The following is a 13,139-nucleotide window of genomic DNA, read 5'->3' as shown; positions in this document are numbered from 1 at the left end:
GAAGCACGCGCGTGTACTCAAAGTCCGTCCTTACTCCCTTTCTTATTCTGTGGAGAGAATATCATTTATTGAATTGTTACAGGTGGTTGTGTAGCGAGTTGTTGTCGCTCGGCGGGTTGTGGGAGTGGGATTCATTGTGATGCTTCTAGGGTGAGTGGTTGTTTTTCATTTGAGGGTTTTAGGGTGGAGTGGAGGCAAATGGGGGTGGGCAGTGAGTTGGCGAGGGAGAGAGTAAAGGGATTAGGAGTGAAATGCCGATTTTGAATAGTGTCTAACGCTTGCTACGGGTGGGAGTTCGTGTACTTGTCATTGTCGGTATAATTAGCGGGGGAATGGTCGGGATGGGGAGATGTAGAGGTGTCTGAGAAATCCTTGGGTGTTGTCAGTCGACACAATGTTCTGGCGGGTATGAAATGCGTGTTGTGGTTTAAACATCCATGTGTTATCTTGGGATTAACTGGGCAATTCTGGTGGTCTTTGATAACTAAAAATTCGACGAAAAGTATTTGGAATTTGAAAGCTTCTGCTGCTAGAGTGGAACTAAGAGATTTGAGATATTCTATGACTTGAGAATATTCTATTGTTAGGATTTGATTTTGATGTTGTACTAGGGAAGAATGCTAATCGACAGAAAAATTTCGCTCCTACGCCTTGAAAATTTGAGTTGAAGTTTTGAAACTAGTATTTGTAAATTAAACAGGGGCAGGAGGCCTAGTTCAAGGAATACGAGTCCGATGGAAAGCAGTAAGTGGAACTAATAAAGGCTGTAATATAAAATAACAAGGAAATATACTAAACCTTAGATCTCTGGATAAATAGTAGTATATGACATACACAATCCTCGTTAAAAAACAATTGGCGTAGCTGGTACTCCAGCGCCTATATACTTTAGTAGAGTATGTTGTGTTGTTTCCTCAATCAAATGCCCCGTCGTATCAGTCGGTATTTGCTCCCTGCCAGTACGTCATTCTAGATCCCGTGATCACGGTCCGAAGCTAAAGCTTATCTGCCGTTGGTTGAACCGTCTGACGAGTCAGGATCATTTCCGATGGGAATTAAATTAATTCGAGGCACGGCACTTGTGATGAATGACTCGTCATCAACGGAATCCCCCAAGTACATGACTGAGCTTTCACGCACTCGAAGAACAATTTCTGACCACCATCTGCGTCGACCTGAGTTTCCCCAGATACGGACAATTCCCTGGCCCACAACCCGGTGATTTACCCATTTCCTCACAGACGCAAAAGTGATAGCTCCTCTCCTGTCCCTGGTAGCAGATCCCCGGCTCCGTACAGGACAACCCTCACCTCCCATCGCCAACGCAGGAACCCGACTTTTTTCGCTCGACTCCCGACCCTGCTCTAATGCGCAACCTTGGTCCTCAACACAGTTGGATGGGACCGCAAATCCGGGGACCCTCCCTTCTCGTTTCGTGACGGGTGATCGCAGCAGTCATGACCCAAGATAACGAGTCCAGTCCTCAGGTCTCACACTCATCCGGAGCACCCCCGCCGCCGGGAAACAGCACGTCGTCCTCGGCGGGAGACAAACGCGATTTCAGTGAAGAGGCTAATACGGATGGTACGCGGGGCGTCTCGCAGGATCCAACGACCGCGGGCCAAGATGGCAGTAAGAAGAGAAGAGTAAATAATAGTGCTTCATCCAGGGGAGTCGCGAACCTGACTCCGGATCAATTAGCCAAGAAACGTGCGAATGATAGGGAGGCTCAAAGGGCCATTCGTGAGAGGACGAAGAATCAGATTGAGAATCTGGAGAGGAAGATTAGGGAGTTGACATCGCAGCAACCGTATCAGGAGCTGCAGCATGTGTTAAGACAGAAAGAAATGGTGGAGGCAGAGAATGCGGATATCAAGAAGAGATTGTCGAGTGTGCTGGCTCTGATACAACCTATCTTGGGCCACCATGGTTAGTCATATCAATTGGAGAGGAAGGACTAAAGCTGATAACATTATAGGTTTCGACGCACCGGTTTATACACCCCCGCAACCACCATATATACCCAATCGTCCCGGCTCTTCACATTTGAACATATCGACTCCACCGAGTGCAACCTCTCCAGGGGGCGCTCCTAGGACACAATGGCAGGCCCCGAATGCAAATATGGTACCCGATCCGCGATATACTGCGAGCGTTCAAACAGCGCAGACTCAGCAGCTGATGCAACAAAAACACGATTTGGTGCACAATCTGGATATGGGGCCAGAGAGGCTGGGTTTGGACTTTTTACTTGATGGAACCCAGCGAATAAATAAAATACCTAATGGGTTGAATGGCAATGTGGAACCATCAACATATCAGGCAGGATCTAGGACAATGGACGGAGAAAGTCCAGCACACCACAGAAGTAGTTCGGTTGGAAGCCACTCTAATTATAGAGTAGGAACGCCTATAACTGGACTAGATGTCGCTGGTCATGCTGCTCCGATTCGTAACGGCCCTCCTACCTGCCCACTAGACAGTCTTCTCCTCGATTTTCTTCATGAGCGCCATCAACAGGCGGCCGAAGGCGTCGAAACTCCAAAACTAGTCGGCCCAGCATATCCAAGTGTGTCTTCACTCCTTAATCCGGCTAAAGGTGCAAATTCGCATCCGTTATCCAAGGTGTTCACTGATATTCTGGCAACCTTTCCGGATCTCTCCGAACTCCCGGAAAAGGTCGCCGTTCTCTATATCATGTTTTTGATCATGCGATGGCAAATCTCACCATCACAGGAGAACTACGATAGACTCCCTGAGTGGGTAGCTCCACGACCTTCCCAATTATTCACACCACATCCTGCATGGATCGACCATCTTCCTTGGCCAAAAATGCGCGATAGGCTAGTTCGGGAATATAACCCTCGAGACTATCTATTCGATAACTTCTTCATCCCATTCACCACTACATTGAACGTGAATTGGCCGTACGAGCCTACAGATACCCTATTAAGCAGCCCTGAGAGTGAGGATCTCATGATTAATCCGGTGTTTGAACGACATCTCCGAAGGTTGGACAACTGGAGTCTGGGACCGGCATTTGCAAAGGCTTTTCCTGGGCTGAATGATACTTATAGGCTTAAGAGTGACGCGGATAGACGGGGCTGAGGAATGCCTTGTATTAAACGGGCAGTCGTTCCTTATTTGGAGCAGGACAGCGGAAATGGAGTTACTTCTAGAAGGGTTACAGGGTACTAATTCATCTAGGGAATTGTAAATTCGGGATATCGGTGTCTAGGCATCTAAAATGGGTAATGTATTTATCTTCTAGCTTGGCAGGATTGCTTGTGGGGACGGGGTGGTTTTGCAGGGCGATTTAGAGAATTGTGGGCTACCACGGATGTGGGATATTGTTAGAAATATGGGACGTGTCGTCTCTCAAAAATAGGGCGTATTGAGATGATGTGATCCGTTAGGTTTAGGGGGACGTGTTCGAGGCCGTCAATATAGACTCTTCCTTACGAGATCCGAATACGTTGTGTTCTTGTGCCGGAAAGCAACCTTTCCTGTGATTGTTCGATCAATACTGTTTGGCCTGCGCTGGACGTGAGACGAAGCAGATGATGGATGTCAAGTTCTATGGCTGACTTAGAGTATGAAATCCGATACACTACTCGTCTCTGCAATCTCTCGCTTTGACTCGCACTCAGTAGGCGCGTAAAGCATTATGGAATTTCATATTCATAATCCGGATTATAAGCTGGATTCTTTGCAATCCAACCATCTCTCTTCTTTTCTGCCTCCTCTGAACTGGCTCTTAGACTGCTCAACTAGAACAATGGCTTGTTTATACAGAAAACCCCACAGAGCTATGTAAGAGATCATGTCGACGACAGCCTCCAATTTCGCAAGAGATAGAAAACGCAAACATGAAGCAAGTACGGAGATATACTATCTACGGACCATAGTCAAAGAATTCATACGCAGTCATGAGGGAATAAGGATGGAGATAAACTAACTGCGAAGTAGTATTATCAACATATAAGATTTAATACATCCTCTGACCAACAATCCCCCCATCTCTATGACTGTTTATCAGCGTCAAAATAGAGGCGTTGGATAAATGCCGAAGTGGTCAACATCTAACGCCTACATTTTCGGCGTTAATGTAGGCGAGAATCATGATGTATTGATGCGGGGTTCTTGCGACTGAACAAGTTGGTGAAGGAACACATATAAATACTTCACTCGCCACAATAAATATTTGAAGACAAGCAAGAAAAGCCAAAGAACTGGAAAAACACCAAACAACTCAATTGATCAACAATATCCGGAAAAATGAAGGTTTTTCTATCTGGTATGTCCTTACAAGTCTTTCCGCCTTCAAAATTACCCCACCATAGCATGGCAATCTGCTTCAATATCTTCGTACTGACTTCAAAATTCAGGTGGATCTGGCTTCATAGCCGCTCACGTCCTCGACATCCTCCTCGAACACGGACACGAAGTAATTACCTCCGTACGCTCCCAATCTAAAGCCGATGCCATCAAGAACGCCCACCCAGATACGCCCTCCTCCAAGCTATCCTTCAAGATCGTCCCTGACATCGCCCAAGAAGGTGCCTTCGATGAAGCGCTCAAGATTGACGGTCTCGAGGCAGTAATCCATACCGCTTCCCCTTTCCACTTCAACGTCACAGACACAAAGAAAGACCTCCTCGACCCAGCCATCATTGGCACCACAGGGATCCTCAAAGCCATAAAAGCATACGCACCTTCTGTCAAACGGGTCGTCATAACCAGCTCCTTCGCTTCCATCGTCGACGGCGCGAAAGGAAACACCTGGTCTGAACACACCTACTCCGAAGCAGATTGGAACCCCGTAACCCTCGAGCAAGCGCTGGAAAATCCCTCCAACGGCTACCGAGCCTCCAAAACCTTCGCCGAGAAAGCAGCCTGGGAGTTCATCGAGAAAGAGAAACCCAATTTCACAATCGCTACCATGTGTCCACCTCTCGTCATCGGTCCTATCGTGCATTACCTCAACTCCCTAGACGCATTGAACACAAGCAACCAACGCACGCGCGACTGCATGACGGGCAAATGGAAGAATGGGATCCCCGACACGGGAACCTTCATCTGGGTTGACGTGCGCGATCTCGCGCTGTGTCACGTCCTAGCCATCGAGAAGGAGGAGGCGGCGAACAAGCGCTTCTTTATCACCGAGGGATACTTCAGCAATCGCGAGATTGCGGAGGTAATCCGCAAGAACTTTCCGGAGCTGGAGGATAAGTTGCCGGGGAAGGATGTCGAGGGTGGTGATTACCCTGGGAAGGGGAAGGAGAGTTTGTTCAAGATTGATAATAGTAGGACGAAGGAGGTGCTTGGGGTGAAGTTTGGAGGGTTTGAGAAGAGTATTGTGGATTTGGTTAAGAGTTTGAAAGCTGTGCAATAGATGTGGAGTGATTTGTTTATAGTTAGAGTAATATGATATAGCGTCGTTAGGCCCTGAATTGATGGGACTTCTTGCGAGTCTTGTTGTGACAAATATTAGATAGATTTGAACGAGATAAGCGAGACATACGTATATCAGTGAGCATTTTTCCTAAGTCTTGAGATAAACCTCCGAGGGATGGTACCTTCACCTACGTGATGCTATGTTTTGTGAGTAATTAATTAGTTCTCGTGACAGCAGGATATGACAATCAAGAAACTTATCCAAGAACTCGCTGTCTACTCACAATAAACATTCCAAATTCTGTTAATTTTACAGTGCTCTTGATATGATCATGCTTTTAAGCGACCAGAATTATTATGTCAACTCTGTCTGGGACAACATCAAATTCCTGAAGATCACAGTCTCTGGTATTGAACATGGTATCAGGAGGGCGTGCAAAATCGCGAAATCTTCCATCAGTTAGACTATTCCGAGAACAGTCACTTCTCGGTACTTTCGCGACGGGTTCTAATTCGTGATAGATTTCTCGTCATTAGTCTGGAAGAAAAGTCAACGAGATCGAAATGATTCAAATTGTAATCTTTGTTTCGATGAAGGATTGGGATGGAGGCTCGGATTCTGCCCTACCTTTGAGATTGAGCTATTTCTTCATTTCCTACATCAGAGTGGTCAGACATCTCTTCACTTCAGAGCACCATTACAGCAATCTTAATTCATTTATCCATCCTTTGTTATTCGACAATTTCTGAATCTTGTCCCTGGCGCATTGTTTGAAATTGAGCATCGAATGATTTGAGAGCTCGGGTCGTAAAGAGAAATCATCGCCCAGTTCTGTTATAGCAGGGTTTTGATCAAGTAGATGATAATAGGAGTTTAGTTATGTGGTTGAGATTTAGGGTCAGTGAGCTGAAAGCGAGAAGTGAATGAGTACCTGAATTGTAGTTTTCATTTTTTTCGTACGGGGACGGAAAGAAAAGACATATAATTTGATGTAAAAGCTAGCTTGTTCTTGTAAATGCCATATAGTTGTGTTACTTGCGTAATAAGTAAAGAATCTTCGCTATATATACCTAATTCAAAAGTACAGCCAATTTTAAATATCTCAAGCATGCTCCCTCGGATAGATTAATCTTCGTATCATCCACTTGAAGCTGACCAAAACACTCATGCTATATATTCTGTATTGATATACGTGCTTGCTACATGTGAAGACCTGTTTATATCTCTGGCGCTCGGCTATTTTACACTCCTTCCAATCAACTTTCATTTCTACAATAATTGCAGCAGAAAAAACAGAAGACCTCCACTCATGAGAAGCTTCGTGTAATGTCAGACTATACGACTACCCAGGTATGGATGAGTTTCCGGTTAAACTGACGTTACACTCGCTAGAAGTTGTGCTTACTTCACCTAGCTTACTGGCTGGCGATTGAAACTTGACAATTGGCCAATTAAACTGGTCGATAGAGTTTATTATGTCAAAAAATCCAAACCAAGAGAAGAACGATCTTGGGAATTTTTCGAGCTGCCGTTTTGTCCAGTAACCTTAATCTTGTCCTGCCATTGTATGGCGGCCGCGGAAGCTCGCTTAAGCTGCACGTAGGCAAAAGGGGGGCACATGCGGTTGGTGTTGGGTCTGACATAAAAGAGGAGAAATATATGTTCTTACTTCTGCCTGTTTCTTCTTTTATTTCTAGTACGAAGAGTAAAGCTGTGCTCAATTTACTTCGCGTTTCAATTTTCAAATCCTAAATCGTGATTTCCAACCATGGCGACATCTACCTACAAGCTCGCTAACTTCGAAGTATCTTAAACCCATTCTCACAATCCCACCATTTACACCAACTAATATCCCCTAGACCTTCCAAAACACAATAAACAACACCCTCACCCCCATCCCACGCACCCGTCGAGGAATCAACCCCAACACCGAGACAGAACTCCCCGAAGTCCCCATCTCAGCGCAAGAAGACGTCGACAACGCCGTAGCAGCCGCCCAAGCCGCCTTCCCCTCCTGGAGCAATCTTAGTCAAGATGAGCGAGCTGAGTATCTAAGCAAGTTTGCTGACGCTATCGATGCTAATCAAGCTGGTTTTGCGAAATTGCTTGGGGAGGAATGTGGGAAGCCGCCGCAGGGGGTGGGGATTGAGTTGTTTTTGGTTACCCATCAGATTAGGGAGACGGTGAAGATTAAGCTAGGGGAGGAGGTGGTTGAGGATAGTGCTGAGGTAATGTCTTGTGTTGCGAAGTCCAAATTATTTCACGGAGCTAATAAGTTGACAGCGAAGTATTGTACAACGCTATGTCCCAATGGGCGTAGGAGTTGGAATTGTGCCATGGAACTTCCCTATGCTACTCGCTACGATCAAACTCACTTCAGCTCTCCTCGCCGGGAACACCTTCATCTTAAAACCCTCCCCTTTTAGCCCTTACACGGCTCTCAAACTAGGCGAAGTAGGAGCTCAGGTCTTCCCCAAAGGCGTCCTTAACGTCTTGAGCGGAGAGGAGGATTTAGGTCCTATGCTTACAGCTCATCCTGGCGTTGCAAAAGTCAGTTTTACCGGCTCGATCGCTACGGGAAAGAAAGTGATGCAAGCATGTGCTGCTACACTTAAACGTGTCAGCCTTGAACTTGGAGGGAATGATGCAGCTATTATCTTGCCGGATGCTGATCTTGCTGTTACCGTACCGAAGGTAACACTCTTTCAAATGAGGACACTTTGAGATAATTTTAACTCAATGACCAGGTAGCAACCCTATCCTTCTTCCACACCGGTCAACTCTGCGTCGCCATAAAACGTATCTACGTCCACTCATCTATCTACGACGCCTTCCTCGCCGCATTCACCTCCTTCGTCTCGACTCTCAAGATCGGAAACGCCAGTGATCCCGAAGCTACTCTGGGACCTATCCAGAATAAAATGCAATACGAAAAACTCCTAGACATGCATAGCGAGATCTCAAAACAAGGTCTGAAAGTTGCACTTGGCGCCGACCTTTCAACTGACAAAAAGGGATTTTTCTTGCCGCCGACTGTGATTGACAATCCACCAGACGATGCCCGAATAGTAACGGAAGAGCAATTCGGACCTATTATACCACTCCTCAAGTGGACTGACGAAGAGGACGTTCTACGGCGTGCGAACGACTCTTTGATGGGACTAGGTGGCTCGGTTTGGGGAAAGGATGTCAAGAATGCGGAGCGTGTGAGTCGACGGCTGGAGGCTGGGATTGTGTAAGTTGGGAATTCCATACTAGAAAGGAGATGGGCTAATTAAGGATAGATGGGTGAATTCCCATGCCGAAACGGGACCCCAGGTTGCGTGGGGAGGGCATAAGAATAGTGGGATGGGTGTGGAGAGTGGACTCGAAGGGCTGAAGGGATGGTGCAATGCTCAGGCTGTGTGGGTTTCTAAATAAAGAATTTTGAAGCCTCTCCCAGAGAAAGGGAAAGATGACATTTTTATACCTGGCGATGGACACAAGCAACACTCAAAACATAAAATTTTCCTCAGAACAATTGACGAAACACGATATTTCGTCCATGATTTTCAGTAAATAAAATCTTTTCACCTCTGTCCAAATAAAAGCTGCTTGTCCGCTCTAAACTCTACTATACCTGTGTAGAATAGAAAGGCGGTTCTGCCATTTATTTGTCCTCTACGAATCGTATAAGTGACATTTCCTAAAGCTCCTGTCAATTTAAAACTAAGCGTAGACACGTCCTTAAAAGCATGACAAATTCTCCATCAGAGTCCAAGATATCTGATTTCCTGAAAATGATAGACGAAATATCCTAATCTCTTAACCTGATAGACGAAATATAGATATTGCCTCAACTTAACCAAATAAACATCCCGTCCTGGCTGCCACTCATATCATCCACAGCGAGCATGCTCCAGGACAGTAAACCATAAACCTCCTTACGCATCAGTCAGTTTTCAGTTAGTAAGTTCTAAACAGATTTTTAGATGGTTAATTTCCTGAAATTAATAGACGAAATACAAATATTTTGTCAACTTAATTAAGGAAATGTGATATTTCGTCAACTATCCTGAGCATATGTCGTGATTCGACTTCCACTCATTGTGTCCTTCGAGAGCGGGAGCTTGCAACAGTGAAGCTCCTAAAGTAGTCAGCGATCACAACGAGCAACAGGCACATTTAAGTTGCAAAAATATATACTTCTCAAACGCTAAAGATATTTACATGAAAAGAATGCATGTGCTCCTCCAATTCCTATATGCATACATTCAACCCCATCGCGATATGTCGTTCCACCACCCGGTGCACGGAACGAAAGTCGTTCACTGTCAAGGTATCCAAGAAAAAGACTCGCTGTTATCGTATCATCCAACAAAATCGATACCAAAGCAGACATGCGCCCGATGCAACGAACAGATTCGCTTGTGGTATCATCGTTAAAAAGACATAAAAGCCTTCCCTTTACCAATTCAACCTCATATACCCTTTCCGCCCGAATCCAAGACCTTTCTCAGTGACCCTGCACAATCAGGACATCTTAAAATCCTGGCCTTGCGGCTCGATCTCGTCGTTTTTCTCCAATGCTCAAATATTGTCCTTGCACTTGAAGGTGATGATCAACTCAAGATGCTGCGGCTGCAACTTGGATAGGAGCGCGCTCTGCACGTCCTTTCACCTCGTGAGAGAGTTGCTTACCAAGAATTTCGTTGGCGGTACGCTTAACAATTCCCCCGGTGATAGGAAGAAGAGTGGACTTCTCTAGGTAAAGATCAACTTCGCGAGCGGACTGACGACCTTCATTAATACCCCTAGAACTCGTTAGTACGACACATTATTTAAGAGACTGAAAACATACCAAACAATCAAGGATTGTCCACGACGACAATCACCAGCAGCAAAGACACCCTCAACGTTGGTGTGGTACTTTCCAGGTGGTGTCTTGACGTTCTTGCGAGCATCTTTCTCAACCTCCTCTCCAAGGACACGATCCTCAGGACCCAAGAAACCCATGGACAAAAGTACGAGCTCGGCAGGGAAGAACTGTTGAGAACCTTCAATCTTCTTCATGTCCCAGCCTCCAGTGGAAGACTTGGTCCACTCGACTCGGATAGTGTTGATACCTTTAACCTTGCCCTCACCATCGTCTACGAACTCCTCAGACATAACACAGTACTCACGAGGATCGTTGCCCATATGTTGCTTCACTTCGGTGTGACCGTAGTCGACACGGTAGATTCTTGGCCATTGTGGCCATGGGTTATCACGAGCACGCTCATTGGGTGGCTGTGGTAGCAATTCGAAGTTGGTGACCGACTTTGCGCCATGACGAACGGAGGTACCGATACAATCATTTCCAGTATCGCCACCACCAATGACAACGACGTTCTTACCCTTGGCAGAGATGAACTCACCATCATCGAGCTCGGAGTCAAGGAGAGACTTCGTGTTCTTGTGCAAGAATTGCATAGCGAAGTGGATGCCCTCGAGACCTCGGTTCTTGATCGGAAGATCGCGAGCAACTGTGGCTCCAGTGGCAATGACAACGGCATCGTTCTCTGCCTTCAGATCCATGAGAGTAATGTCTTGACCAATTGCAACACCGGTCTTGAACTCAATACCCTCAGCGGCCATAAAGTCTGTACGACGCTTGACAATCTTCTTGTCAAGTTTCATGTTGGGAATTCCGTACATGAGAAGACCACCGCAGCGGTCAGCACGTTCGTAAACAGTGACTTGATGACCAGCTTTGTTCAACTGGTCCGCACATGCCAAACCTGCAGGACCCGATCCTATGACGGCAACAGTCTTTCCAGTCCGAACCTTTGGTGGTTGTGGAATCATCCATCCCATGTCGAATCCTCGATCAATAATAGCGCACTCAATGGACTTGATACCGACTGGATCTTCGTTGATGCCGAGAACACAAGCACCCTCGCAAGGAGCTGGGCAAACACGTCCGGTGAACTCAGGGAAATTGTTGGTCATTAACAATCGGTTGAGAGCATCTCTCCATTGATTTTGAAAGACCAATTCATTCCATTTTGGAATGATGTTGGAGATTGGACATCCAGAGTCGGACTGACAGAATGGAACACCACAGTCCATGCAACGAGCAGCTTGGTACTTGAGTTCATCTTCATCAAGACGCTTGGACAGCTCGGCCCAATCACGGGTTCTGGTCTTGGCGTTGCGGTATTTCTCTGATCGGCGTTGATACTTCATGAAGCCCTTTGTCTTGTCCAGCACAAGAGATCTCTTTTTTTCCTTGGCTGCGTCACCAATGGTCTCTTCGATATCTTGGAGATCCGATTTCTTCTTATGTTCCTTCGGCTTTTCCAATTGAGGATTTCCAGGAAGGAACGGCATTTGGAATTCAGCTCGCTTTAGCTCAGCAGCCTTGGCAGCTTCTTCCGCCAAAACGCGTTTGTAGTCGACAGGAAGAACCTTGACAAAGCGAGGAAGTGCTCGGTTGAAGTCGAGAAGAATACGTGCTGCCAGCTCGGAACCCGTGTAATGATGGTGATCCTCGATCAAGCTACGGACGTAGGCTATTTCAGTAGGATCATCGATACCAGAAGCCTCAACCATTTCGGGGTTGAGTTTGGACATGAAATCTTGCTGGATATCGAGAATGTAGGCAATACCACCAGACATACCGGCAGCGAAGTTGCGTCCAGTGCTTCCAAGAATGAGGACACGACCACCAGTCATGTACTCACATCCGTGATCTCCTACACCTTCAACAACAGCGATAGCACCTGAGTTACGGACAGCAAATCTCTCGGCGGCGATACCACGGAAGAAGCAGGTTCCACTCGTCGCTCCGTATAAGCAGACGTTTCCGACAATGACGTTCTCTTCAGCCTTGAAGACAGCGGCACGTGGTGGGTAGACGATGAGACGTCCTCCAGACAAACCCTTTCCGACGTAGTCATTGGCGTCACCTTCAAGCTCAAGCGTAACTCCAGGGGCACAGAAAGCGCCGAAAGATTGTCCAGCAGAGCCCTTGATGTTGACATGCACCGTATCCATTGGTAGACCATCCTCACCATATCGCTTAGAGATTTGGTACGAAAGTGATGTGCCCATAGCTCGGTCTGTATTAACAATGTCACACTCAATCCGTGATGGAAGCCCCTTATCAAGAGTCAACTCCGCTTCAGAGATGAGTTTGTTGTCCAATCTGACATAAAGTCGGTGATCTTGTTTGCGGACATTGAACGTAGCAACACCAGGACGGAGCTTGTGTGCTGGGGTGAGAATAAGAGACAGGTCGATGTTTTGAGTCTTGTTGGTACGAAGATCTTCGCGGACTCTCAACTTCTCGGCGTGGCCAACCATCTCGTTGATAGTTCTGAAACCAAGCTTTGCCATGATCGCACGCAACTCATTGGCGATATAATAGAAGAAGTTGATGACGTGCTCTGGGGTACCCGTGAACTTCTTTCGAAGTTCAGGATCTTGGGTAGCAATACCGACAGGACATGTGTTAAGGTGGCACTTCCTCATCATAATACAGCCCATAGCAATAAGAGGAGTCGTAGCAAAGCCCCACTCCTCAGCACCGAGAAGACAGGCGATTGCAACATCTCTACCTGTACGAAGTTGTCCATCAGTTTGAACAACAACTCGACCACGAAGATCATTCAACACCAAGGTTTGATGAGTCTCAGCCAGACCAAGCTCCCAAGGGAGACCAGCATATTTGATACCGGTCCACCGGGAAGCCACCGGTTCCACCGTCGTGTCCAGAGAT

At 46.5% G+C, this 13,139-nt stretch overlaps 4 protein-coding genes across 4 annotated transcripts in view; 3 read left to right on the top strand and 1 right to left on the bottom strand.

Annotated features, from left to right (window-relative positions):
- Positions 1-1,457: 1,457 nt before the first annotated feature.
- Positions 1,458-3,108, top strand: GLAREA_03055 (uncharacterized protein; the record flags this gene model as incomplete). Its single annotated transcript, XM_008088140.1, has 2 exons — positions 1,458-1,929; positions 1,979-3,108. 2 exons carry the CDS (start codon positions 1,458-1,460, stop codon positions 3,106-3,108), a joined length of 1,602 nt encoding a protein of 533 aa, XP_008086331.1.
- Positions 3,109-4,278: 1,170 nt separating this feature from the next.
- On the top strand, positions 4,279-5,395 carry GLAREA_03054 (NAD(P)-binding Rossmann-fold containing protein; the record flags this gene model as incomplete). The annotated part of the gene is made up of 2 exons (XM_008088139.1): positions 4,279-4,297; positions 4,389-5,395. The coding sequence occupies 2 exons, from the start codon at positions 4,279-4,281 to the stop codon at positions 5,393-5,395; spliced, it is 1,026 nt and encodes a 341-aa protein (XP_008086330.1).
- A 1,771-nt stretch (positions 5,396-7,166) lies between these two features.
- GLAREA_03053 (ALDH-like protein) lies at positions 7,167-8,818 on the top strand (the record flags this gene model as incomplete). Its single annotated transcript, XM_008088138.1, has 5 exons — positions 7,167-7,202; positions 7,258-7,626; positions 7,682-8,092; positions 8,146-8,633; positions 8,683-8,818. 5 exons carry the CDS (start codon positions 7,167-7,169, stop codon positions 8,816-8,818), a joined length of 1,440 nt encoding a protein of 479 aa, XP_008086329.1.
- Positions 8,819-10,004: 1,186 nt separating this feature from the next.
- GLAREA_03052 (FMN-linked oxidoreductase) overlaps positions 10,005-13,139 on the bottom strand; it is a gene marked incomplete at both ends in the record, with an annotated part of 8,208 nt that continues 5,073 nt past the window's right edge. The window contains 2 exons of the mRNA XM_008088137.1: positions 10,005-10,191; positions 10,239-12,978. Of these exons, the coding sequence (XP_008086328.1) occupies positions 10,005-10,191; positions 10,239-12,978 (2,927 nt within the window). The remainder of the gene's footprint in view (positions 10,192-10,238; positions 12,979-13,139) is intronic.

This window comes from Glarea lozoyensis (assembly GCF_000409485.1).
Source record: "Glarea lozoyensis ATCC 20868 chromosome Unknown GLAREA6, whole genome shotgun sequence".
Lineage (NCBI taxonomy): Eukaryota > Fungi > Ascomycota > Leotiomycetes > Helotiales > Helotiaceae > Glarea > Glarea lozoyensis.
Note: the sequence above shows the minus strand (reverse complement) of the source record. Positions and strands in the feature narration are given on the sequence as shown.